This window comes from Vicugna pacos, chromosome 19, assembly GCF_048564905.1.
Source record: "Vicugna pacos chromosome 19, VicPac4, whole genome shotgun sequence".
Lineage (NCBI taxonomy): Eukaryota > Metazoa > Chordata > Mammalia > Artiodactyla > Camelidae > Vicugna > Vicugna pacos.
The window spans coordinates 5,808,987-5,836,367 of NC_133005.1; the positions used below are offsets into that span (position 1 = coordinate 5,808,987).

At 49.9% G+C, this 27,381-nt stretch overlaps 1 protein-coding gene across 11 annotated transcripts in view; it reads left to right on the top strand.

Annotated features, from left to right (window-relative positions):
* The window catches only part of KIF16B (kinesin family member 16B), a 257,261-nt gene that overhangs the window by 150,398 nt on the left and 79,482 nt on the right, over positions 1-27,381 (top strand). For 10 of the 11 annotated variants that reach the window (XM_072943787.1, XM_072943791.1, XM_072943788.1 and 7 more), the window contains exons 18-22: positions 10,270-10,323; positions 11,778-13,139; positions 16,636-16,788; positions 18,596-18,692; positions 19,407-19,457. In XM_072943787.1, coding sequence (XP_072799888.1) covers positions 10,270-10,323; positions 11,778-13,139; positions 16,636-16,788; positions 18,596-18,692; positions 19,407-19,457 — 1,717 coding nt within the window. Of the gene's footprint in view, positions 1-10,269; positions 10,324-11,777; positions 13,140-16,635; positions 16,789-18,595; positions 18,693-19,406; positions 19,458-20,753; positions 22,926-27,381 lie in introns of those variants that run through there. The other variant, XM_072943797.1, reaches the window with a different exon arrangement.

Below are 27,381 nucleotides of genomic sequence, written 5' to 3' on the forward strand. Positions count from 1 at the left end.
GCTGGAAGGAACTGGATTCCGAATGAGCATTCTGGGGTTGGGATGCAAAAAGCCGAAGGCACCCAGATAATGGGGTCTTCTTACCTGACAGCTGACAACAGTTACGGGGGAAGAAAGTCGTGTCATTTTCCTTCCTCTCTCCAACCCCTCCCCTGTTTCTTCCTTAGGTTCTCCCGGACCCGTTTCTTCCCTCCTCCCCCCTCCCCTCTTCCGTCAACCAGAAGGATGAATACACCACACTACGTCATACCGCAGGGAAAGAAATGAGACACCAGTAAAGGGGTGTGTCCTTCGCTGTACTGAGCCTTAGCTTCACTCTGTTGTATGTGAGCTTGCAGAAAACAGGCACAGAATTGAGTTTTGTTGTTTGCTCCGTGCCCAGCACAGCACCTGGAACTTAATAGACATGCAGTAAACATGTACCAAGTGAATTCAGTTTCCCTCTGAATTCATACCAATGTAGAAGGGGCTCAGAAACCCTCTGGCCATAGCTGGAGATGCTCTTGGTGAGACCTGCACCTTCAGGTGAGGTCATGGTCCTCACTGCGCGTCGTGGGAGGAAAGGTCACATTGCCTGGAGGTGGCAGCTCCACTCTTCTGTCTTCTTCTCTCACTTCCTGGGACTTTATAAATTGCTTTAACCTTTTTGTTTTTCTTCTTTTGCTGACCTTGAGCATGCAGGTTTTATGCCTGTACTTGGCAATATTTGTGTTGCAGGTGATCTGGTAATTAGCCTGTGTTTAGCTGATGGTTGTTTACTGTGTTTGTCTCTGCTGGTTTGTTTTATTGGGAATTACCATTTTTCAAAAGTTTGCTTCTCTGCAAGGCTGACTTCCTCTCCAGTCTTTGGTCTCAGTGGTGCTGCTTTTTTCTGGACCTTTACTGACTTTGCAGTGTCTGTGGAGTGTCTTAAACAGCTTGTGAAGATGCATGGTCTCGTGGAGCTTGTGATGAAGGCAGTGGAAGGAAGCGAGCTTCTTCCTTCCATTAACAGAGAGCAGTGTCGGTTCCAGGCACATGCGTTCGGTTCCAGACTATGTGATGAAGCAAATATCGGAATAAAGAGAGTCACAAATGTTTTGATTTACCAGTGCATTTAAAAATTGTTTATGCTGCACTATTCCATTATACTTACGTTAAGTGTGCAATAGCATCATGTCTAAAAAATGTACATACCTTAAATAAAAAATACTTACAGCTAAAAAATGCTGACCATCATTTGAGCCTTCAGTGAGCTATGATGTTTTTACAGTAGTAGCATCAAAGATCATTGGTCACAGACCATCATGACAAATATGATAATAATGGAAAAGCCTTGAGTATCAGGAGAATTACCAAGAGGTGACACAGAGCCACAAACTGAGCAGATGCTGCTGGGAAAACGGCGCTGACAGACTTCTCGACACAGGGTTGTCACAGACCTTTAACTTGTTAAAAAAAAAAGAAGAAGAAAAAGCAGTAACCTGCAAACCGCAGTAAAACGAGGTCTGTCTGTACTGACTTAGCTTTTATCTTTCTTGTCCTTGAATGTAATCCCAGCGCGAGCCACTTTCGGTCATGAGCGCCTGTGTTTTCCTGTTTTCTACGGAGGCAGAAAGATGCGCTGTTGTATTCAAAGCGCAGCCCGTCTTCGCTGGGTTGCTTTAGGTTTGCGCCGTCTGTGCGGGGCTGCACGTCTGCCGCCCGCATCGTGTCACTGCACACACTGAAGCTGCACTGCGCGGGCCAGGGCCGAGGAAGGGAGGCGCCCCCTGGGGACGGGATGGACGGCCGTTGCGGGCAGGGGTGGAAGGTGGTAGATTCCTCTTAGTCCTACATGGCAGTGTCGTTTTCCTCTGAAGGAACATCCTGAAGTACCTCGATCGCATGCCACGAGCGCTCTGAGACTTGTTGACTCATCTGGTTAGAGCTTGCTGCTGAGTCAGGCAGGCCTGTTTCACACACACGTCTGTTCTTGCTCCCAGGCCTTCACTGGAACGCTCGTCCGTTCCTCACATCCCTAAGCCGTAGACAGTCTCCAGGATCTCGGGTTAAGTGCCGCTTCCTCTGGGAGGCCCTGCCAGCCCCAGTCCTCATGTCGTCTCCTTGGCTAGTCACTCTGTCCTTCTGTGGTACCATCTTCGACAGTGTAACTGTCTCTGTTGCTGCGACCATTTGCCTACTCTCGGTCTGTATATTTAGTGGAGTATTTTTAGTATATTTAGTAAAAAGTTTAAATTTTCTTAATAATGTATCCCTGCTTCTAAGTAGGTATTTGAGAAGTGCTTGTTGATCGAATGTGTGTGAGAGAGAATTGCTGTGCCCCGAGGAGGAACTTCCTGCCCCCCGGCTCTTCTTCCATCCCAGACCGTAATTCTAACCTTGAACAGCCGTGTGCCACCAGCGACTCCAGATGTTAGTCACCGTCTCTTATGATCCACTCGGGTTAATCATCATCACTGCTGGAGATGAATGGAAATGGACTAGAGATTTGAAGGAGCAAAAAGAAAGTAAAATGGCTGTACGACCACAGTAGATTAAGACAAAATTTTGAAACAGGTAGTTTGTCTCATTATAAATTGAAATGCTTATTACAAAAAAGTAAAACACTGAGAAATGAATAATCACAGGCATTCACAGTCCTTCCACCAAGAAATAATGATTGGTTTATGTTTGTAATATTTAAATTTTATACTATATATATTTAATGGTACATCAGATGCTGTAATCATGCATTTTAAAGAGCATTTAAAGAAAACGAAATTGAGACCACAGTCGAGATACGTTCAGTGTTCTGCTTTTTCTTGTAACATTTTCCTGGGAACTTTCCCGTGGGCCGTTGAACACTCATCTTCCTGTTTATGTCATAGTGTAACTCTAATCATTAAGGACTTTCGGAACCATTTCTTTTTTTCTTTTTTCCCAAGTAAGTTGTTGATTGCATTGCATTTAATCAGCTTACTTAAATCTTTTCAGCTTTATTGTGTCTTCAACTAAATCCACACGCCCCTGAGCACTTTATTTGATGGTACCTGCAGCTCACATTAAAGAAACAAGGGGAGGAAGGTGGTGGGAGAGGAGTCAGGGAGAGAGAGAAAGAAAGGGGGGCTTGACGACCTAGAAGAGGAGGGGGGCGGTGGAGGGAGGGTCGAGGGTGCGGACGGCACTGCCTGGACCACCCATAGCCCCGTCAGCCTCGAGGCCCCCACTTCACGCAGGGCCTGGTTAGACATGGGAAAGTTTCATCCTTCAGCTCAACGTTGCAGGAGTCCCAGGTGTGCGGAGCAGACGTGTAAAACTCTTCGCCTCCACGATGTCTTGCCAGGGCAGAGGAACCGTGGTGCATTTTAAGTCTTTTTCGCATCTTCAGACTTCCCTTCTCTGCTCTCTCCTCCCCTGCCCACAGATATGCACAGCTTTTCATTTCTTAAACCAGCCTCTTCTTGGGCGACCCAGTGTAGATCCCACCAAACCGTATGGTCAGGATCCTCTACGACGTTTGTTTCCGGCAGTATGAGACGGCTCACGTGGTCCTGGTGCATCTAAAATACGAAGTTGCAATTATGTCATGACATTAGTGCTGTGGAAGAACAGCTAATGATTTGGGGGCCTGTCCAAGGTATGAATTAAGAGGAAAAGGCTACAAGATAGACCTGCAGGCTCTCACATCTGTGTGTTCGGCTGTGAGGTCTAAAGGCCCTGTACTGAGATGCGGCAATCGTGATGAGGGCTTCACTGTACTTCACGCCCCTGTGTCTTCTACACTTGCTGCAGCTAATTACCTTCATCTTGAGGAGGTTGGAAGCACCGCCGAGTTGTTATTTCTCCAGGCAGAGAGAGCTCTGCACTGGCTGATGACGTCTCCCCCTTGCCCGGGTGCTCTGTGACTCTGGAATTGGGGTCTGGCTCTGGGCCTCACGTCACTGGCTTCAGATCACTACATATAGCAGTCGTGGATTGAACACCTACTACGTGCCTGGCAGGAGGCCCCAGGATGCACCATCAGCTAAGGCGGGTCTCTGTCCTCGAGGATCCCTGGTGGACAGGGCTGGCTGCCCTCTGTGACCTGCAGGGCCCTGGGTGGTCTGGGCCAAAATCGCTCTCCTACCACCACTGCCCCCTGGTCCTCAGCTTGTCCCTCAGTGGCACTAGCTGCCTCCTCATGGTCACTCCCTGCCCTCAGCTCTCTCCTGATTGTCCCCGTCTCTCTCGACCCTCCCTCCTGGCTTCATTCTTTTTCACAGCACTTGGCACACAACATTCTCACCATGAGTTAGACTTCCCCCTCGCTAGAACAGAAGGGTTGTGACAGCGGGAATTGGGTTCTTTGTGCTGAGTCTGCAGGGCCCGGGGCAGTGCCTGACACCTGGAGGGCATGTGGATCCAGTGGATCGGTGATACGTGGACCCCTGGCCCCTGTACCTCATGCCCCGTGCCTTGTGCGGAGGCCTATGAGGGGCAGTGGCAGGAAAGACTGTCCCGGGTAGGTGCCCTTGAGAGTGTCAGCCTCGGCCAGCATGGCGTGAGCAGATGGACCCGGGGGACAGCCTACTGTCTCACTTCTGAGTTTTATTTCTTGCTGCTTCGCTTTATTCTAAGCAAAAGCCAAACAAGGCTCTTAACTCCTTCCTTTGCTTGGGGCAGTTTATCCACTGTGCGCACCCAGCACACTGCCTTGCTGTGGTCGGTGCTTGGTGAAGGCTTGTTGGATGTGTGGCAGGTGTGGCTGAGCCACGTGGCAGGAAGTTCCCTGGGGGCCACCCTTCTGGCTTGTCCAGCAGGGCTGGTGAACCAGCTTTAACCTGGGGGCTGTTCTGGGATGCACGTTACTGGTCTGGTTGAGGAGGTGAGATGGCATTCTAGGGTTTAAGTAAGAAGGGGGAGGAGTCGGAATATGCGGACTTTCCTCTTAGCTTCTCTCACAAGGTCACCTTGGGCCACTCTCCCTAAGGCGCCCTGTGCCTCAGTCTCTGAGCTGGAAAGTAGAGGGGGGTGGGGGGGCAGGAGGGTGGCTGGTAATCTTTGTTTCTTCAAGCACTTTCCTTTTGCTTACAAAAGGCTTACGGCTGGCTCCTGGGAAGTCTTCCCTGGGTACTTTCTAGACCAGGGATTTGAAAGTTCATTAGAAAACCACCCGCAGACTGCTAGGGATATTTGTGTTATAAACTCTGACTTTTACTTAAAAGGGGCTTAACTTCCTGGATCGGATTGCATGGTGAGCCCCTCATCTAGGTATGCGCACTTCGAATCGCAGTTGTATCGGGGCTGTCCACGGTGATTTAGGGGGAAGTAGGGAGACTGGGATACTCTATAAAGCAGCTGTTCTTAGCTCGCTAGGGAGAGCCTACGTGAGCCCTGACACATGCAGGGAGCCTGCAGGGCCGGCCCATGAAGAGCCAGAGTCTGGGTGAATGGCCGGGGTCTTCCTTTCATGAGGTTCCCTCTGCCTACTTGGCATAGTGTCTGATTTCAGCTCAGCCTTTAAGGAACATCTAGAATGACAAGGTTCTCAAGGTCAGGGCACGACGGGACAGGACCTGCAGAAACTCCAGCACCCAACTCCAGACCCTCTCTTTAGTCTTCAGGACCCGCTGGTCTCCTCGGGGTTTGCTCTTCGTCCGGTGGTTTGAGACTGGCTGTAAGAAGTTCTCAAGGATGGTGAGAGTGGTGAGAAGGTCGGCTGTTCTGGTCCAAGTGATTACAGACCCACTGTGGTAAAAACCTAACCTCTTGTGAAGGCTCCAGGAGAAGTGAACCATCTAGACTGAGTTCTAGTCTGTTCTAGCTCCCTTCCGTCCGTCCCTGACCAGAATACCGCCAGCCATTCCGGGCAACAGGCCGGGGGTGCTTTGAAAAATGGCATGTACTTGCTCAGAACCAGGTGCATAATTTGCAGGGCTCAGTGCATAATGAAAATGGGGGCCCCCTTGTTCAAATACTAAGAATTTCAAGGTTCCAACAGTACAGCATCACATGAACGCAGGCCCTGTGCATTGTCACACACCCACGGAGTCATCTCTGGGTTTGATGATAACCTGAAAGTCCTCCCCACTGACCAAGGGCCTTTCCCTTACCTGTGCACATACCTACTGAAACCCTCCGTGCAGGGGCCACCTCCCCCTAGCTCAGCTCCGTAGTCAGGTGAGAGCCCCCTTCAGCTGGGATCTGGCCCTCAGCTTCCACACCCTGTTCACCCCGCCCTGCAGCTGCCAGGTCAAGTGTCGGCTGGACTTGAGTGGCCACATTCCTCCGTTTAGAAAGTGAAACATCGGCGGTACAAACCTAATCACCACTGGGACAACACAGGGACTCAAAGTGCATGCTTTTCCATTCATTAAAATTTCTTTTTTTTCTTTCCTTTTTTTGATAATCACAGTCTCACTTTCAACGTAATGGTGCGAACTGAGAAATTCCCACCCTCTTGCTTTTTTGTTGCTGATGACAACAGGAATATAAATTGCAAGGCGTGCAGTTATACCTAAAAATGTTAGGTGCCTTTCAATGCAAAAAAAAAAGGGGGGGTGCTGTTTCTCATAAAAATAGATTGTGTGCTACGCATTTTTTGTTGGACCTAACACAGTGTATATACTTCCAACTGTCATTTAAAAATGCTAAAAAACAGCTGCAAAACTTGTATCCTTTTTCTGGTTTTCCTTTTAATTATAACATTTAGGAAATTAGCATTTGGGGCCAAGATAATTTCAGTAAAGTAAGACAGTGAATTACGGTTATTTACAATGTAGCCCCATTAAAATACAATCACAGTTGGTATTTTTCCTGGATATTAACACACTCACGTTTATATTTTACAGTCTGTTGAGGTTTGCTATCTGAAATAATCATCACTGATTGTGGAAAGAGGTGCGTTTTAAAGTATGATTAGTAAACAGGTGATATTTAACAGAGGCTAAACTGTACCAACAACAGCTGATATCAGCTCACGTTTAAAATACAGATCCCTACTGTGTAATTACGATGCTCCTCAGACTGTTTGGAACTTTAAGTTAAGACTGAGCATCTTAATTATTTTTTTAACTCTTATTTTTGAGGAAATGGGGATCATTATTTACCAAAGACACCCTGCTTTCAGTAGAAAGCAATCAAACTTTTTTTTTTCCTATTTAGAAGCAGGTCACAGAAATGAATTCATTCTTCTTCATTAGGACCAGTGGTCTCATCAGCCCAGGCTGTTAGGCATCCCCTACCAGGACCGCCCGTCTGCCCTGCAGAGCAGTCCGCATCAGTTCATTTCCAGTGTCTTTGCCCCTCCTCACTGCTGTCCTCTGCTGCCTTCCTGGCATTTCCTTCTAAGCCTCACCTTGGTCTTCCTGAGCCCTGCTGTTATCTCGGTGGTTCCAGGGGATAACACGTTCTACCATCTAGTTACTTAAGTAGCACTCACTTCTCCAGCCTGGAAATGTCTTTGCTTTCTTATTTCCGCCTGGAAGCCTTGTCTTCCCCCCACTTACTGTCCAGTCCAATCAAGTCTTCATCACCAGCACTTACACCAGCCTCTCCCCAAATCCTCAAGTGGTCCTTTGGTTTTCCCGTTTGCCAGGAACCTGCTGGAATCATTGAACTGTCTCGCTGCCCTGAACTTGCATCTGGGCATCTCAGCTCAAAGCTACAAAGAAAGCAACGTGCTCACAGGGACCGGGGTGGGGGGGCCTCTGTAAACCGACAGTCTCCAAGCTCGAATGATGTGCAGCCATGTCTTTCTGCTTGTCCTTATCAGTTCCCACACCCCACCTCCTCTTCTGTTCTCTCTGCTCTTCGACAACTGCGTTCCAAGACATTTTGCTGCCACCATTACTTTCAAGTTCAGAGTTGGCACTTCCAAGGCTTCTGTTGTCCCGTTGAGTTTCCACGTCGTCGTGCACGAGGAGGAAGGGCGCAGCTTAGACAGAAGCTTCCCTGGGGCGCTTGCCTTGATTCTGGGTGCTGCCAGATCCCGAGACCAGCACCCACTCCTTATGTTATAACATCATGTCCTTCGGCAGTCGTGGCTCGTGACGCACCCCTGCATTTATTCAGCTGTCACTTCCAGACTAGGAGCCCTGCAGGGGCAGCGACCACATCTCCCTCACTGCCTGCTGGATTCCCTGTGCCTAGCACAGCACCTGTCACTGTGCTGGATAAAAGACGTAGGTGCTGAGTGTCCCACTAGAGATGAAAATATCAAAACTCACATTTTATGGCCTTCTGAGGCCACACAGCTCGCTAGCAACAGTTGCAGTGGTTAGCAGCACAGATTTTAGTGCCACACTGATTTGAGCCCCGCCTCCCCCACCCGCTCGGGACTGGCTGTCAGCCTCAGTGTCCTGTTTTATAAAGTGGGGATGAGACCCACTAGGGTTGGGAGGACAGAGTGAGGGTGTTGCTTGCCAAGTGGCCAGCCCAGCACCTGCACTTGTAAACTGTCCTCAGGTGATAGGTTTTCATTCGAACCTCTCAGGGCAGCATTTGGCTTATGACTGTGCACCTGTGACACTGTCAGAGCAGAGCGACATTGTCTACTGATGGTCACGTTGAGCTGTTCACAGAAAATAAAAACTGAGAGTAAAGACAGTTGTATTAGGAAAACCCTCAGGTTTTGAAAGTGATTTATCCAGTAATTTTTTTTTTTACTGTAATTATCTCTGGGAAGACTGAACTGTTCTGACGTCTGAAAATGCCTACTAGGAAGCATCCACAGGGTTCAGTTTATTGTGACATGAAAGAGAATGATCATGTATGAACTTCAGTGCAGCCCTGTGCCTACTTAGCGGAATGGCCCATGGACGGGGCTCGGGAACTGGCAAATAAATACCTTTCATGTGTGTTTATCAGATTCGTTTCTCGTGGATGGAAATGCCATCGGTCCACAGATTATTCTCATTTGATAAGAAGATAAATCTCACCCTAAACAAGTTTCAATGAAGGATTTAATACTTTTATTATATATCACAAACTTAAACACTGCTCATAAAATGAATGAACTGAGGCTGTTTTGCAAGCAGGCTCATGTGGGTTCAAGTTCTGGCTCCCCCGCGTCTGACCGTTGTGACCTTGGACGAGTTCTTCCGCACATCTGAGCTCTGGGTTCCTCATCTGTAGAATGGAGATATGATTTGCTCTCTTCAGGATTTGCTGGGAAGACAAAGTAAGAAAATGTGTAAATCACTCAACACAGCGCTCAGTTCTGCTCGCAGAAGCCACCGGACATCTTATTCTCAATTGGAGCCCAAGTTAAATTGATAACAGATCTATTTGAAACCTTGTTAGCTCCCTGTAAAGGTAGCCGTAGCCAACCTGGATACGCACGGTACCCAAGGAAAACAGTTGCTGATGAATTTTTCCATAGTTCAGCCTTTTTCAGCTCTACCCGCATCCACAACAGGAAAATGTCTAAGTTTAAGAATTAGCAGTTCATGCTGTTTAATAGGAGTAGTGAAACCTTGAAGTACTTAAATCTAGTATTCGAGAAGAAATCAACTCTGTCATCAGTATTTGAGTGAGTTGTTTTAGAATTCCCAGTGACCCCAGCCCCCTTTATCTTGCTACCACTGTGGGCGGCTGGTTCACAGTCTGTAGCCCCCAGTAACTCCTATATCATATGACTGCTAATTACAGGAGGGCCTTGAGAAACCTACATGGAGAATAACCATCTATCAAGCAGTAACAATGTGAATTTGGCTTCTGTTGGCAATCATTATTAGTACCAGTTATTATTAGTGTTATGATTGCCGTGGGAAGTGTGTGAAACCTAACAGCTGACTCTTTGGGGTGTTTGCTTCAAGAAATGGTTGGGAAATTTGACGCGTGTAAAAAGGTGTTTCAATTTGTGCATGGCTTTTGGCTTGTAAGTACCTTACTGCTTTTCTCCTGATGTTCCCCCAGTTAATTCTTTTCTTAATTGATGTCTGTGCTTTCTCTCTCTCCCTCCCTCCCTGGCAGTCTTTTTCCTGTAAAAGGACCCATCTGTCTGAGGTAGAGATTCTCCATTTCTATATTCTCATCAGTGGCTGGGCTGCATGGAGTAGACATGCTCTTGTTTAGAAATCTCCTCTGCCCCTGCTTTTTCCACACGGCGGTTTTGTTTGCCTTCCTTCAAGTAAAATATGTTCTTTTCAGCCTGAATTCAAGCACCCCCAAAGTATGTCTAATTTCTAATCGTAGTCATAGTGCAAAGAATGCATTTTAAACGTGCTAATCCATAGCGATTAAAAATCATAACTTGAAAAACTGATTCTCTTTGTAACATGTAACTACATAGAATGAAAGTGACTCATTTTCATTTGATTTTATTAGGCTTGAATTTGAGCGGCAACAGCGTGAAGAACTTGAGAAATTAGAAAGTAAAAGGTAAGCCGTGTGGTCTCAGCAGCATGTAGCGGTGGGTGCCCGTGTGGATGTCCTGGACCAAGTTCCCCTGTGTTTCTGTCATCGCCCCCTGGTCCACGTCCATCACTTACACGTCTGACGAGTGTAGCTCATTTGTGTTCAGCGAGTTCATTTTGCTTCCTGTTTGAACTTTGTAAATAGTTCGTCTTCAAATATTTGCGAGATAGGTTGTGGAATAGAGTCAGAAGGCAAATTTAATGCACTCATTACACTTTGATACAGCAAATATGGGTTTGTTTAAATTTAGCTAAAAAAGTATATCTTCCTTAATATTACCACCCTTAAAAAAGCCAGAAGAATGAGAATTCCCCTTTCTTATGCCTTCTTACTTTTTAAACATCTTTCCTTGTGCCACTGGCCATTTGTATTCCATTCCCTAATTCACCCCTTTGTGTTCTTAACTTTTCTTTTAGGGGTGTGTGTGTGTGCATCTGATTATTTAATTGATTTGGAGAGTTTTCTTTTAATATGTTCTGAATATAATCCTTTGATAAAATATTAGTGTTTCATCCTTCTTTTATTCCTGTCCTAATCAACAGGCTAGGAATTGGACCAAGGACAGATATTAGAGTAGAAACTAAGGCCATAGGAAATCTGCACACCAGATGTGTTTCCTAGAGTGTGGAGTCTGGATGTCACAGGTGAAGGAGTTCAGTTCCCAGCATCATGTCGGGTAGAGCTTTGGTGGCTGAGGAGATGGAGGCCAGGCTCTGAGGAATCGACACGTTGACTCAGCACCCAGTGAGGAGCATTTGCTGCCCAAAACGCAACATGACACGTGACCCTCCCAGGTCACGGGTTGAAGAGTCCCTGGCGAGTCCCATTATTTTCAGTGTTATTCATCAATAAACTAATATTTTGGCTCATTTGGCGATGAGCACTTGTCCTGAACTAGCGATTAAATGCTCAGTGGCAGGTAGTTACTTGAGCTGGAGCAGTGAAGGGCGGGTTGTCTTGACTTTGATGTTTGACCCTGATGCGCTGAGGGCAGCATAAGCATTTTTATTTAACGTCATTTGGTAACCGAATTTCCATTGAGTTTTAGCCACTGGGCTGAATAAAATTATGCACATTTAAATTTAAATTGGGCACGGTTCCTTCTCTTGGCGCTCAGGGGGCTTTTAAAATTATATTGTGCATAACACATTATGCTTATAGGTGCTGCAAAGAAGTGGTATCAGAGGCTACTTCAGGAGATTAGGTAAATGATATGTTGGACAGTTAACAGAGTGGAAAAATTACACACCACGCCCCCAGGTGTGAGAAGGAACGCAGTTTGCCGTCTTCCTTACTTCAACGAAGGGTTTGTCTTCCTGCTGAACGTCCATTTCCAGGACGTGTCAGTCTCGGGTGAAGTTAGAGCTGCATTTGAACCTGGGGATCAAATCATGATCAGCTGATGGTTTGCGTTGCAGGAAACTCATAGAAGAGATGGAGGAGAAGCAGAAGTCGGATAAGGCTGCGCTGGAGCGGATGCAGCAGGAGGTGGAGACGCAGCGCAAGGAGACAGAGCTAGTCCAGCTGCAGATCCGCCAGCAGGAGGAGAGCCTCAAGCGCCGCAGCTTCCACCTGGAGAGCAAGCTCAAGGATCTGCTGGCCGAGAAGGAGAAATTCGAGGAGGAGAGGCTGAGGGATCATCAGGAGAGCGAGCTGCAGAAAAAGAAGCAGGAAGAGGAGAGCTTGCTCCGCGTCCAGGAGGAACTCCAGCTGCCCCAGGAGCTGGACAGCCACGAGCGGGCCGAGACGGCCCAGATGTTTCAGGAGCTGGACCGGCTCAAGAGGGAAAAAGACGACCAGCATGCCAGGCTGGAGCTGGAGAAGAGGAGGCTGGAGGAGCAGGAGAAGGGGCAGGTCCTGCTGGTGGCGCACCTGGAGGAGCAGCTCCGCGAGAAGCAGGAGGGGCTGCGGCTGCTGCGGCGCGGCGAGGTGCAGCGCGTGGAGGAGGAGCGGGGCGACCTGGCCCGCATCCGAGAGTCCCTCCTGCATGTGCGGGAGGCCCCGGCCAAGGGGGACGACGATGGCGACGACCGGGAGAGGGCGCAGTTGCAGTTCTTTGAGTTCAAGCGGAGGCAGCTGGTCAAGCTGGCCAACCTGGAGCAGGACCTGGCTCAGCAGAAGGACCTCCTGCGAAAGGAGGTCGAGGAGGAAAGGGAAATCCTGGAGCACTTAAGATCTGGAAACGAAGGAGAGTTTAGGTCATGGGAGAAAAGTGACGTGGGCATCACAGACGTCGCCCAGGCGGCTCAAGGTTTAGAGAACATAAAGGCGGCCGAGTGCAGGCTGCAGCACAAGGAACGCCAGCTCCAGTGCCTCCTGCAGAGTCATTTGCCGACGCTGATAGAGGAAAAGCAGAGAGCCTTGGAGATCCTTGACGCGGGTCCTCTGGGCCTAGACAACACTCTCTATCAAGTGGAGAAAGAGATGGAAGAAAAAGAGGAGCAGCTCGCACGGTACCAGGCCAGCGCCAGCCAGCTGCAGAAGCTCCAGGCCACCTTCGAGTTCACGGCCAACATAGCCCGGCAGGAGGAGAAGGTGAGGAGGAAGGAGAAGGAGATCCTGGAGTCCCGGGAGAAGCAGCAGAGGGAGATCCTGGAGCAGGCCGTGGCCAGGCTGGAGAGGAGGCACTCGGCTCTGCAGAGGCGCGCTGCCCGGGGCCTGGGGACGGACGAGCAGAGGCTGAAGCCGGCCACCCTGCCCGGCAGTGGTGGTGACGAGCAGTCGGGGCTCCAGGCCAGCCCGGGGGCCGAGCAGGAAGCCCTGGAGAAGGACCGGGAGAGGTGAGTGGAGCCGTGGGGACACCGTGGCCCGTGATGGTGCGTTTCTGCCCCTGATGGCTGTGCCTCTCGCTGTCTCTTTAAAAAGTAATTCCTTCAGCCTCTGCATTCTCTGATCCACCAGCAAATGTCTGTTTTACCAAACCTGAGAAAAGTACCCCTAAGCCGCCTTTTCTTTTTCTTTAGGACCCTTGGTTTAGAATCACTGGACTAAAGTTGAAAAAAAGGGGAAACAAACAGAGCCCTTGTCCATTGCCTCCCTGAGCTCCGAGTGTTTTGTATTTGGTCCACACAGAGTACTGCGAGCCTCCAGCCCGGTGCCGCTTCTCCCCTCCTCCGTTCTGTCCCCCCACCCCGCCCTCCCTTCCCTGCCCTTGAGTCCCTTTCCCTCCGCTGCCCATCCCCTCCCCTTCCTCCCTCTTTCCCTCCCCGTCCTCCCCCCTGACTTCACGTCTTCCCTGTGACTGTGACCGTGACCGTGACCGTGACCAGCACTTGTTCTGGGGAAGCCTTGCCCCCGCGTCCTTAGGTTCCATGGACCCTGATCTCCAAACCTAGCAGCGAACTGCAGAACAGTCCTCCCCAGCCCTCCTGACTCAAAGTGTTCGCGAGGAGGCCTGGAGATTCTGTACTGAGCAATAAGCAAACAAGCCTCCGGATGTTGCAGGCACGGCAGTGCATGCAGGCACGTTGGGCGATGATTTACTGATACTTCTTTTGATGTCAGGGACCAGGAACTAGCACGATTTCATGGTAAAGAAAAAATATTTATCTCCCCCCACCACCCCATTCCCCAACACCACACTCCTGGTAGGCTCTCAAGACTGGAGAAGGCTTTCTCTGCCAGCCCTGCAGACACGATGCCAAGACTCCCAGAGAGGCTGACGGTCACTTGGTTTGCACACATCACTGATTAGTTGTCCTGCACGGGGACTCATGCCCTGCCTGGCCCTTTCCTGCCCTGCAGCCATGGGCAGGCACGTCCATTTGAGGCCACAGTGTCCTCACCCTCACAGGGAGAGCCTGGGCCTGTGCATTTTCTTTAGTTCCAGACCCTTTGGTCGGTAGAGATCTTAAGTGAAGCCCAGGTCTGGGAGCCTGGAACGCTGTCCCCCACAGTACCTCCCAAGGGGCTGCAGCCGAAGCCCAGTCTTCTCGTGTCTAGGAGCCCATCTTGACCTTGGCGGAGCCTGGGGTCCATGCTGATGAGGAGTTGCTGCAGCCTCCATCATGGTCCTGCCTGGAGAGGTCAGAGCCACCTCCTCTCAAACATCTGCTTAAACTGGAGTCTGTTTACCATGCTCTCTGGTAATTCCCTGGGGCAAGACAGCACCAGATGACAATCAAAAACCATAATGCTGTGACTTTAGAGAAATAGGTCTGAGGTTTAAGAAAATGATTGTAGGTACATTATGTAAATGAAATTGCTGGACAAAGCTCCAGGCCCAGGACATTTAGAGGGGCGGAGGGCACGCCCTCAATTCGTATCCTGAGGTGCTAGGTTAAAATGCAACGTGAGCTTTTAGCCCCATGTCTCCAGCTTTTGTCGACCAGTTTCGCTCCCTGGCCATGTCTATTAATACTCTGTTACAGTGGATACACGTGGTGATTTGCACCAAAGTGATTTCGCGATGTCGGCGCTCCTCCAGAAGCCACGCAGAGGAGGCTCTGAGCTGCATGTGTTTTGATGGAATGAACCTTGCTAAGCCCTGATTCAGGCCAACAAATCCTGAGTGCTTTGCTTTGGCTGTTAAGGCCCTGCAGCTCTCCGGGGTGTGGGTTTTGTGTCTTATTATCTTTCTTGGTTCTCTCGGCTGCGGCAGGGCCCACCATGCACCCTGACTTCACCGCTTGTCAAAATCCACGGCTGCAAAATTTCCAATTCATGTGGAGCCAAACTGGACGATTACTGCACTGAACTTGTCTTTCCTTGTCAGCTTGCTTTATGAACAAAATGTAACCCATTTGCTTTCTTCTTTTCCCTCAATGGTTATACAGCCACCGGAGACAAGTGTCAGGCAGTTAGAAAGCGGCAGAGTTGCGTGTCGAATCCAGGTCTCCTGACCATCCAGCTCGGGGCCACTTTGTCCCCCGTCTGCTAACCGCAGAGCTGCTGCCGGGCAGGCTGGCTCTTCACGTGTGCCGGGACGCCCTGCTGTCCCTTAACCCCCCGTCTAAGTCCTGCTTAGCCTTCAGGGCCCCACTGGAGCCTTTCCCACTGCCCAGCCCTGAGAATGTCTTTGAACAACTCTGTAGGCGTCATCTTAATCAAAACATTGGTGACCACCTGCTTGCATCCGGCTCGTTTTCCTTACATCTCTGAACCTCTGGGTTAACATTGTTCCCTGGTCTTTTGCCCGCCTGGCCCCTAACACGACTCTCCATGCTTATTCCCTCCTCCTCTGAGAATACTCCATGCTCTTCAAGCAGCTGCTCAGTAAGTACTTGCTAATCAGACGAAAGGCTGAGTTAAGCTGGGCGTCACCTCCTCCAGAGCCTGGGGGCGCCTGCCCTGTTGGTCCCATGACCTCATTTCTGAGAGCCAAGAACCGTTCGGAATAGAGCAGTCGCATCACTGCTGGTGACACCAGAGAGCTGGTGGCATCGTGCTATGTCAGTATCTGAAGCTAGAATCTCGAAATTTTGAAGCCAAAGGAGTTTGGAGAGACTAACTGGCCCTCTCATTTGATATGTAAAGAAACTGAGACTCAGGTTTCATGAAAGGGAGTGGGCTGCCGCCCCCAGTGTGTCTTGTGTTCCCTGAGTCGGTGGGAGACCAGCCTTGCACACACTTGCCCTCATAGTACATGTATCATTTTCATTAGAAATAAATGTTTGGTTCCACAATGTATGCTTTATGTTAATTTCTCCAGATACTCAGCCTGCTTTCCTAGTTCTTTCTGAACCGTTTCCCTTTTCCACACCTGCTGCCTCAGACAAAGCAGATTGCTGGTTTTCATGGCTTAGCTTCTTTGTTCATATTGCCTTCTGCACCTGGGGAACCTTCCACCATCGTCTCCAAGTGTCCAAATTCCCACCAGCGTCCAAAGACTCGACTTTGAACTGTCTTGACCACGAAGGCTCTCCTAGATTGATGGTTTTAAAAAATTCTTTAAAGCCAAGATCTCTTTGGTCAAACAGAAGTGTTTAGTGGGATCTGATACACAGTCAACAACCAGCTGTTCTGGTGAAGCCAGGGTCGGGGCTCAGAATCCTGCACGTCTACCTCTGAGGCTTTGCTGAGCACAGTGGGGATGTCTTTGCCCTTGATGGTAGAGCTCTCTCCAACTTTTGGATACCAGAGCACTTGCCCTAAACTTGTCTTGAACCCCTCTGGTGGCCTGTTACATCCCATACCTTGTCTCACAGATATGGGGTAGCTTTTCTGCCAGCAGATGAAGCTCTTTCATTGTTTGTGTCTGGGTCTCCCCTGGTTTCTAGTGCAGGTGCTCAGGAGATGCTGTTAATGAAGGAATTCACAGAAGTTGCATCTCTGCAGGTTAGAGCAGGAAATCCAGCAGCTGAAGCAGAAGGTCTGCGAGGCTGACGGTGATCAGAAAGGGCATCCTGGGACCTCCGAGGGAAAGCCTGCTTCCTCCAGCCTCCCGTCCAGTGCTGCCAAGTCTCACCTGGTCCCTCTGATGGATGCCAGGTACTGGACACTAAACTGATGTCATGCCTGCTTCTGATGTGACTGAATGACTCACTGTACTTTATATCGACCAGTTTGTATGTCAAAGGCGACAAGCAATATGTGTCCTTGAGACAGACTTTGTCCTGAGCAGCTGCTGCCTGGCCCGGGGTGGGGAGAGGCAGAGGTGTCATTTAAAGGGCCCCAAACCTGAGACCTGGCCAGCCAAATCCAAGGAATTCTGGTGCAAGTAGTTGTCGTGAGAAGGTAGAATTAAAAGGTTCGGGGAAACCAGCTCATCGAGAAAGGACTGATGCCAGGTCAGGCTGAGAGGAACAGAGAAGTAGAGTTAATTGAATTATACCAAGAAGAAGGACCTTGCAGTGGCAGCTTATAGAAGTCATTGATTACAAACAGATGAGGTGTCACAAGTACTGCCCCCGTCGACTCAGAACGATCCTGGCTAGCGTAAATATGTATCTGATGTCCCTGTAGGAAGATGATGTCGCCTTGAGTGGCACTGTGAATTGCTCTGTGCTTAGAGCCCTTGGGCACATCGACTTGATCAGTCTTCTTACATCCCTCGACCCCATCTGTGTCACAGGGACATTTCACATCGGGCGGTCTGAGCCCTGGGCATTAGGAGATGGGTATTTGGATCTCAGAATGTGCTCAGCATGGCGTGAGCCTCTGTAGTCCTCTAAACCCAAGTCTGCATCTTCTGTGATGCTTGTTTAAAATTTAAGTAAAGGTCTGTCTGGGGAGATAACTCATTTGTAAGAGGCCTTCGCTCGGGTGCACTCACACATGGTTTTCTTTACTGAAATAGTGACAGGTAAATACTGCATTTTATTACCCTAACTCCATCCTTCCGGGCTGTTTCACCTGAAGCGTTCGTCTCTGTACCCAGCATATCAGAAGGTCGTTTAGCCATGGCCAACAGTACAGAGCTATTTTATAGGGTGATAGCTGTGATGTTTTCCCTAGTGTGCTAGATGTAAACATACTGAACAGTTCATCTCAGATAATCCATCTAATTCAGTGTCTGTAGGACTGGGGTCAGGGAGCCTAGACCTGAGTGAGCCTTGCCTTTGGGCAGGTCTGAGCGACTCGGAAGGTTTAAGACGGAACCAGAGTTCTCTGGTCTCCCGGGCAGGTGGTTGTACTCAGACACTTGCCCCTGCACTGTAAGGGGTACCAGATGTTCGATTGACAACTGCCTCGAAAGTCAGCTGCTTGTGGTTGCCAGGAGTTTTGGAAGGTAGAGACCTTTCAAATGTGGCATCTCTCGGCCACGGACATGTGACCAGACAGAGCAGGAGCAGTGTGAGACACTGTCCGTCCAGTGGTGAAGATTTGTAGAGAGTACATGCACTTCTTTTTGTTTCCCTTTTTAATCCTCTGAAATGTGTCTTGTGAGAAATAGCTATCACTGTTTTGTGTGTCAGGAAACTGAGGCTCGGTGAGTGAAGTGTGGTCCTGAGACCACAGCCGTCTGAAGCCGGCGTCTGTGACTCTCCCCTCCCCTCCAGCAGGGGCTCCTCTGCTCAGGAAATCCAGGAGATTTGAACGGGGTCCCTTAGTCTCCCTTCCATTCCCGAGATCCTGCCATCCGTCCAGTTCTCTCCTGTTTGGGGAAAACCCTGACAGTGAACACGTGGCCCTGGATGTCTTAGAAAGTGGAAAATGTTTGCCGTCCTGAGTTGTCATTACGTTTGATATTTAGGACAAGAAGGTTCTCGGTTATAAAGGGCAGAATAAAGGAAGGATCTCAAAATGCCCTGTGTGGTTAGAAGAGGTTGAGCACCCCCACGTCCTCTGTTTTCAGGATCAGTGCTTACATTGAGGAAGAAGTCCAGAGACGTCTCCAGGACCTGCATCGCCTGACCGGTGGCAGCAGCAGTCCCCCTGCGGATACGGGGAGGGTGAGTGAAGGAGCAGACGACACGGTCATTGGTTTTCAAGATGACCTTTCAATAAGTAGCCAGCGGTGGGTCTTTTACTGACTGTTTCTCAGTGAGGAATTAAGACGTAGGATGTTGTAGAAGAATTAAGTATTGCTTGGGTGGAGCTGAATTGTTTACAAATGGTGTTAATTCAAGAGTATTTATTTAAAAAATTTGAACTTATAGGGGAAAATCTTAACTGAGTATGAAGCTTCCTAAAATGCATTATTTACTTTGTTTTGATTTATAAAAATTCTGCATGTAACACCTGTCTTTTTTCTCCAACAATCCAGCCAATTTCCCTAAGTATTTAATTTATTGGTTAAATTATCCCAAGTAGAAATACAATTTTGCCTTCAAGGAGATAAATACTTGTGACAAGTTAGTTTTTATCGAAATGCATTTCATTTCTACCCGGCACATTAAGAAGTGTCCTGAGGAAATCTTGCCTTTAATATTATTCTTAGAGTTTTAAGCCTCAAATAATTGGTTAAGTCCTCTTACAGGCAGATGGATCGATACAGTCAGGTTTTCCTAGGCAATGGAAATTCTCTAGAAGGGTTGTCTTTGTTGAATGACAAGTATGTTTCTGTAGAATTTTGCTCCCATAAATATTTCTAATCAAATCAGTTCTCTTCCCTCCTCCGTGAACAGGGTATAATTTAATATAGAGGGCTTTTATTTTCTTTTCAGGATAATGAGAAACTTCACAATGGCACCATTCAACGTAAGCTAAAATATGAGGTAGGTAAGGACTTTTCAGATTGATGGGGTCGCCTTAAATTGCGGCATGCTTGTGTGATTACATTTCCTTAATGTTTAGTTGCATAATTAGAATTTTGAAGTCCCAGTGAGATTAATGGCTAATAGGGAAGGCAAGCTATTATATGACTTAAAATTACACGGAATCCTGCCGGCTGCAAACTGCTCTGACTTTATTTGAACGGCGTGGAGCTGTGGTGGAGGCCCTTTGCCCAGTTTTTCATTTGTAACAGTATCCTTTCCCTTGGTCTGCGTTTAAAAGGCAGAATTACGTAATCAGGATCAGACAGGGGGTTTGGAACTGAAGCCGAGTGCTTCCCGGTGTTTGAGAAGCGCTGCTTGCTTCACAGACTACGCGCTGGCAGTGGTACGGAGGAAACACTCTCGGTTGATTAGCTCGTTTCTCTGGAGGACTGTCAAGCCAGGGTTTGTTTGGGCGTACGATTTGTAGGGCCTTACTTCTGTTCTCCTGCGCTGAGGGGCTTGTCCTTCCCATACACTCCTAAATTAAAAAAGAAAAAAAGCAAATCCACGAGACGATAGGAGTCTTACATCACTGAACAGGGTGAGCAGTGGAGGGGTGGGCGTTCCACGGGAGGCCTGCCCGAGTGGCCGCCACCACGCGCGCGACCCAGCCACCCAGGAGTGACGCCGTCTTCCCTGGACATCTGCCTCCTCAGCCCATAAACTTGTGTAGAGCGGAACCCCGCGTCCGCGCGCCTGGCCTGCCGCAGGCCGGCGGGGGCCCTTTCCTGGTGCTGGTTTGTAGACACCGTGATGGCCGTCTCACCAGGGCAGATATAGTGAGATTCCCGTGAAACAAACTGGGAGGCGAGACAAACATGACTGGGCTTGGAATGCGTGTCAGTTTCTGTTTTGCGTTAAGTGTGCCCTGATTATGCTTCCATTTTGCACAGATGGTCAGGGACTAATTTTCAGAGCTAAATTTGACTTTGAAGATTGAATCAAAACTCTTTAAGATTTTATTTTTGAGTAAGTGAAATATTAGACCAAGAAATGGATACTGTGGACCAATCCTATCCAACCTATTTCTACCAAAATATCTGGCGATTTGTAAGAGACGTAATTACAGAAATTGATGCTCTATGTGTGAATCAGATTCTCTGTTCCTAAATCATGGATCAATCAACATGAATGGCTTAGGCTTTCGATTTAACCTCTGCATTAATCCACACGATGAAACCAATCACTGCAGGAATCTTCACGTGCAAAAGAATCGTGAAAGGTGCCGCCCCTCATTTCACCTGTTTTTGACAGAAAAGCTCTCTTGCCCCGTTACTGCCCGAAGATGTCTTGGATGCTCCTGGCCGAGAGGAGAGGAGGGAGGTGGACCAGAACCACCGCCAGAGCCGTCCCGCAACCCAGAGCATCTCCGGCCCCACCTCCCCTTCCTGGGCGCCAGGTGGGGGAACCCACCCGCGTGGGTCTCAGCCTGCAGCACACGAGCCGTTGCACAACAGCGACTGCGAATACAGTTGTCCTGAGTGTGATCCGGGTGGTTTTCAACCACAACATTCTGATCTACCTAAACTCTCTTTTCTTAATGAAAGCAGCACCAGCGTCACAGAACATTCTCAGGGTAAGTCCGAAAACGTCTGTGAGCTGACGACTCACAGAGGTGAGCACAGCCCAGAGATCACGTCCAGCTGGACTTTGCTGCAGCGCACGTTCCGGGAAGTGTCCGTAGGGAGCGAGGGCCAGCAGACCTGGCAGCATCGGCTCCTCTGCCTCGTCGTCTCTGAAAGCGCTTCTGGCGACAGCATTCCTCCAAGGGCAGCAGCTGCGAAGCTCTGTCGGGAGCAGGAAGGCAAGGAAGAGCCAGCAGCTGCAGCAGTCCGCTCTCCCGGGTCACCGAGGACCCTCAGGACAGAGGGAAACAGTGGGCTGGGGTATTTTTACCACCGGTTCTCAGACCTTTATAAAGACACCAGCAGTCACCTGTGGCAGGCGGGCACGAGGGTGATCAGCCACGCCAGGCAAGCGGGGAGCCTTTGTGACCCCAGCAGCCTCACCACCCACGTAGCAGCATTTGTTAGCAGGCTGCCGATCCTGAAACTCCTACCCCTGGACACGCTCCTGGAGTCACGTGGGGCATCATCTGAAGCTCACTCTCCTCCCGAAGCAGCTCAGGGTGGCGGCAGCAGCGGAGAGGCGGGGGCTGTTGGGCCGGCAGGGAGCACAGTGCCTTACAGAGCACCAGCCCTGCCTCCTGCCCCCACAGCTGCCATGTTGCCAGACTCCTCGCCAGGCTCCGTTTGCTGCCTCGAACGTGGAGATGCTGGAAGGGGCTCTGTGTTTAAGCAGACCCTCGTGCGATTCCCAGACCAGATGCTGAAACTTCAAGAGTGCCCTTTAAAAGACTTCTTGGAGCTCATAGCTGCCTCCCTGCCAGAACTTGTAGGCGACATTCATGAGGTCCAAGGCGTGTACTGGCTTGCGGTGGCGAACTGCGCGGAGCCCACCCCTCGGCCGGCGTGTCTGCTCCTGCTCCGCTCAGCTCTGTATGCGCTGGTTCCGTCCGGGCATCACCCGGGCTCTGTGGGCATTTTTCATGCTCTGCCGCTCTCTGGGCTGCAGGAGATTCACGTCGGCTTTGGTGGGCAGAGCATTCGGCTCCTGGGCTGTGCAGAGAGTCTCCTGCTCACCGTCTTTAGTTACAACAAAAACCTCTGTCAACAGATATGCCGAGACCTCCTGCGGGTCCTGACGTCCGAGGCTGAGGCCACTGCCTGTACTCTCCATCCTTTGTTCCAACAAGATCTGGTCCAGCTCTCTCTCGACTGGAGGGCAGACGTCCCTGATTTAGTCTTGGCCAGCGGCGTTCGGTGGTCATCCAAATTCCAGAATACTTCGGTGGACCTGATTTACTTTCTTCACAGAAATCTGGAAGGCAGCGCCCCCTCCCTGGCAGAGGTTCAGCTGTTGCTCTACACGACGGTCAGAGTCGAGGGTGACGCCGGCCAAGGCCACTGCCAGTCGCTAGTCCTTCTGAACACCCACGTTGCCCTGGTGAGGGAGGACCGCGTGTTCTACCCCCACACCCGCGCGCTCAGCACGCCGCCTCCAGGGCCGCGATTCGATGTGACCCGGTGCCGGGCTCTAAGTGAGTTCAGGTGTGTTGTCGTTCCGGAGACCAAAACACCACCAACGGTGGAACTTGTCTTCTTGCAAAAACTCCGACTTGCGGCAGATTCAAGACGCGGTCCTGCGGAGCCCCCTCGAGGAGCCCAGCACGTCCAGATGTCCTCCAGCACCTTGTGTCCGGAGGGTGGTCGGAGTGTGGCCCCTGAGGTCTGGAAACTGACCCTCAACTCTCACGATGAGGCTCTGTGGCTGATCTCACACTTGACAAGGCTCTAGGGCGCAGGCGTGTAAGAATGGGCTGCATGTCTTTCGAAATTGTTCATAAAAGTAAACATGATGAAAACAGTCCAGGACAAGGGGTAGCTTCTCCGTGTAGCTAGCTGACTTGAAACTGGAAAAATGCAGACCTCTATAAACTGAAAATGTAAATATTTAAAGTAGCAACAGTAAAATAAAAGAGGTGATCGCAGAGCGTGGGTGCAGTTCCTCTCTCGCCGCCCGCTTCACTCCTGGACCCCAGCCTTGTGCGCTGAGGAGAGCAGCTCTGACTGTGTCAGCTTCATGTCGACGTGTGGTCTTCGGCCTCGGAGTCCGTCTGCTTCTGCTGGCCCTGGCTGGCGGATCTGTGCTGCCTGAGAAGGGGCCGGGTCTGGCAGGGGCCTTCGCGACACCCCCCGCGCAGGCCGTGGTCGGGACGGCTCTGTGGCAGAGCAGCAGTGACGCGTCCGGTTTCCCCAGAGGCCCTGGGGCTTGCAGACGCCCTCCCACCCACGACATGTGGGACCCCTGCGGGGTCGTCACCCTCAGGTCATCACTTTTCCTTCCTCCTTTCCATCTCTGGACTGTTCCTTTCCATTGTGTGTGATTTCGGCTCTTTCCTTGTTGGCTTAGCTTTGACGCCCCTTCCCCCGGGCCACCTGCCGCCACGTGCCCGGCCCCTCTCAGCGTTGGTGTGCGCTGCCCTCCTGCTCGGTCGCCGTTGCTGTCTTAGCAGACAGAGGCCACCTCGGAGCCTCGGCGCTTCCCCGGCCACCGTCCCAGCTGCCCCTCAGCTCCCCCCGCTCCCAGCCTCTGACCGTGGTGTGCTGCTGGCCTCACCTCGAGACGCGTCCCCGCCCAGGGCGGCCTTAGGCCTCGGCAGGCACCTCTCAGGTGTCGCCCTCCTGCTCTGCGGGAGGCCTCAGACTGGGCTCTCGGCCTCTCCCTCCTCTGGCTGACCCTCTCCCTCTTACAGACCACCTCTGTTCACGTTCCTCTGAGGCATCGGCGTACACGTCTTTGAGTGCTCGTTCACCCGACCTGGGCTGCCCTGCCCGTGCTCTCCTGGTCCTCGGGCTTCCACAGTCTCAGGAGGAGGGGTGCCCACCTCGCCCCCGCCCCCCCATGCTCCTTGCCTGCGGCCGCGTCCCACTGAGCCCGCGGTCACCACTGGTGGAGTGCCGTCTGCAGTGGAGCTGCTCGGCCGTTTTAGCCTGGCCTGCAGGGGTCACTCTCTGCTCTGACCAGGTCTCTGGGTAATGTGCACCGTACATATTGTAGCCCCCATCCCTCCTCCACGACAGGGCCGATGTCAGGGCTAATCCTTCCAGAAACTGACCGGCTCCCACTGGCCAGAGTGCACATGTCTCCTCTTCCCCAGCAGAGGTGACCGAGAGGTGCTTTACTTGGTCTATGTTTTCTGCATTTGTCTTCCTCTCCCAGGTCCTGGGGAAGCAAGCGGGGAGAGGCAGGACCCTGCAGAGTATGGCAGGGTCCACTTAACGCTGGCTGGCGGTGACCAAGTGAGGCTGTTTGTCTTTTGGAGGAAATAGAATTCAGATGTTTTAACTCTTCCACAGTGCACACACCTACACACCCACCCACCCACACACACCCCCACACACACCCTATTGCCTTATATGTGAAGGCTTTTGAGTCTGTGATAAGGACATCACTAAAATGAGTTACCCTTTCCCAGTCTTGGCTGGTAGGTGTTCTACCACGGAAGAAATTTCCAAAGTGAACCATGATAGTCTTGTAATACCAGTAGCATGTTCCCTAGTTTAAATGGTCTCGTTGTGTATTTTCTCACCTGTTCTTGATAAGAAGAACAGTGAGTGGCCATGAAGGGCAGAGAGAGTGGAGTCGGAGATGCCGGCAGAGGGATGCTGTGGTTGGAGAGGAAACAACACCTCAGCAGCACACAGCTTTAGTAGAGAGGTACGTACGTATTAGACAGACAGGCTTGTCCTCATAGGTGAGAACGGTAATTCTGCTATGTTATAAATCACAGTCTTTAATGTTGTCCATCGATGGGACGTGTAGCAGGGATGAGCTTGCGTGCAGATCCCATTACCGGCAGTACCTCCTTCAGTCTGCTTAATGGTCCAAGTCGGCCAGGGCGAGCGGCACGTTCGGTTCTCCCTACATGGTAGACACAGCCTCCGGAAATTTGCATTTTACATGTCACTCCTCCCACCTTGAGAGCAAATACAGTTCCCGGCATGAGACTTTGATTTCCCGTCCGTGAAGTGAGGGTTAGGGTTGCCGTGATGCCTGGAGAAGCTGGGGGAGTAGCGTTTGTGCCATTATCCTCGTGACTCCCATCCTAGGGCCCCGCTCTGGCTCACTGGCTCGTCTCTGGGAGGTCCGAGCCGGGAGCCTCGCCATCCAGCCTGAGGACCATCTCCTCCGTTGTAATGAGTTCCTGCACCAGAAAACAAAAAAACAGGTCCATGCATACTTTATTAAAATGGCAGTTAGCATTGTTGTGATTTTGGCATAAACATTTACGTCGTGGGGCTTATTAGTGCCGTCCAGACAATACCTCTTTGAGTACTTTTGAAACAGTGATTTCATCTGATTTGATTAAAATCCATTTTGCGCACAGCTGCCTGTTTTGCAGACTTGCGGTTGGCAGGGTGAATTTATTTAGTCTTTGTTGAAAAACATTTCAAAACAGTTTGTCTCCCCGTTCTCATTACGTAAGAAAAAAATGTGTGCACATCCTTTGGAGAGAATGCTTATGTCTTCCGGCAGTAGTAATTATAGTAATTTTTATTTACATTCTTTTTCCTAGATGGTTTGAAGTTTTGAATGATAAGTAGATCAGAGCAGTTTTATTAGTGCTTCTCTGATGGTCAAGCAGATGGTTGGATAGACCAGTTTCTAACAGGGTCCTTTGTTAATATAGTAACACAGTTAGACAGCACTGCTTCATTTTTTAACGTATCTTTTGTGATAGATGTGTTGTATCAGTCAGCTATTGCCAGCTGTCAAACAACCCTCAAAATTTTAGTGACGTACAAAAGAAAAAGCTTTCCTTTCTCACTAATGGTTTGTAAGTCAATTGAGGCAGCTCTGGCGTGGGCTGGGGTCACCTCCAGCTCAGCGAGGGTTGCTCTGCACCACATGTCTCATTTTGGGGCCTGTGCAGAAGGGGCAGTGGTCATGATGTTGCTGACAGAAGCACAAAAAGGCAACCTTGTGTCATGTCTGCTAACATCCCATTGGCCAGCACAAGTCACACCTCCAAGTCCAAAGTCAAGGGGCAAGGAAGTGTGCAATCCATTCACCGAGAAGCCATGGCGAGGGTATCTGCTGCTCTTCCCCCTCTTCCTGCTGCTGGGAGAGAGAACTGGGACCATGGATGAGCTGTATCAGGGTCCCCAGAGTCCGCTGATGATAACATTCGGGTAAAACTTGTAGGACCTCTCTTTAATGGAGGTATCTAGGCACTAGTGACTAGCTGAGCTTGCTTTCCGTCTTTGCTTGACACCTCCATGGGCTGACATTGTCTGTCTCTGAAGCAGCTTATTCCCTGGGACCTGCTCTCACTGTTAGACCGTTCTTCCCAGAACCTTCCTGATCATGGTCTCCATCTGCTGTCCGTCTGTCCCTGTCACAGAACAGAACAAGTCTGTTCCACAGTGGTGTTATGCCACAACCCTTCCAAGAAGACAGTTCTCTCTCTCTCTCACACCTCTTCTGATTTTTTTTCTTGACCTCCAAGGCTTTTCAGTCCCCCTGCTGGTTCTTACAAAACCCAGTTTCCAAACCTCCACCGTCCAATCTCTTGTTAAAGATGCACCCTTGTAATTTTTAAAAACCTCCTTGATAAGGAATGGAACTGAATAACCCAGTTGGTGTAAAGGAGAGAGAGTCTGTTGTAAGTCACTACTCAAGTTTTTTATTCTACTGTCTTGTTAAAGTCTTCTGTTGCTGAAGACGCAGTGGATTACGGTGGTAACACCCTAGTCACCCTTTATATTGTGGCTTACGTTGCCCAGTTCTTTCCCGCGTGTTGTTCCTTTGGAGCCCCACAGCGGTTCTCCTGGGCTGGGAGATTGTCATCCTGCTCCAGTTCATATCTGAAAGGATGGCTCGATTGAGAATTGGAACGCAAGCCCAGACCTTACCCGAGACCACGCGTTCTTCCCACAGTGTTGCCTCCCAGTCACGGTTATTCTCAACATTGCCTGTATACGTTTTTTTTTTCCCATAGGAATGAATAATTGGAAGAATTGTTGATTTTTTTCTGACTTGTAAGCTTTTTTCTTGGAATTTCTAGACATTAAAGATTATTTTTCTTTTTATGAGATTTTTTTTCTCTTTTTCTTTTTTTCTTTCTTCTTTTTTTAGGAATTAATTGCCTTACAAGTTTCTTTGCAATTCCATTGTCTCTTGTATGCCATCTGTCTCCTTTTTACTTTCTGCGTTTTGGCTCCTGTAGGAGAAAAGCGTGGATATAACCGTTATGTCAGTGTGGTACTGATGACCTCATGTGCTCAGAGTTGCTCCTTCAGTTGGAATGTGTGCTCTA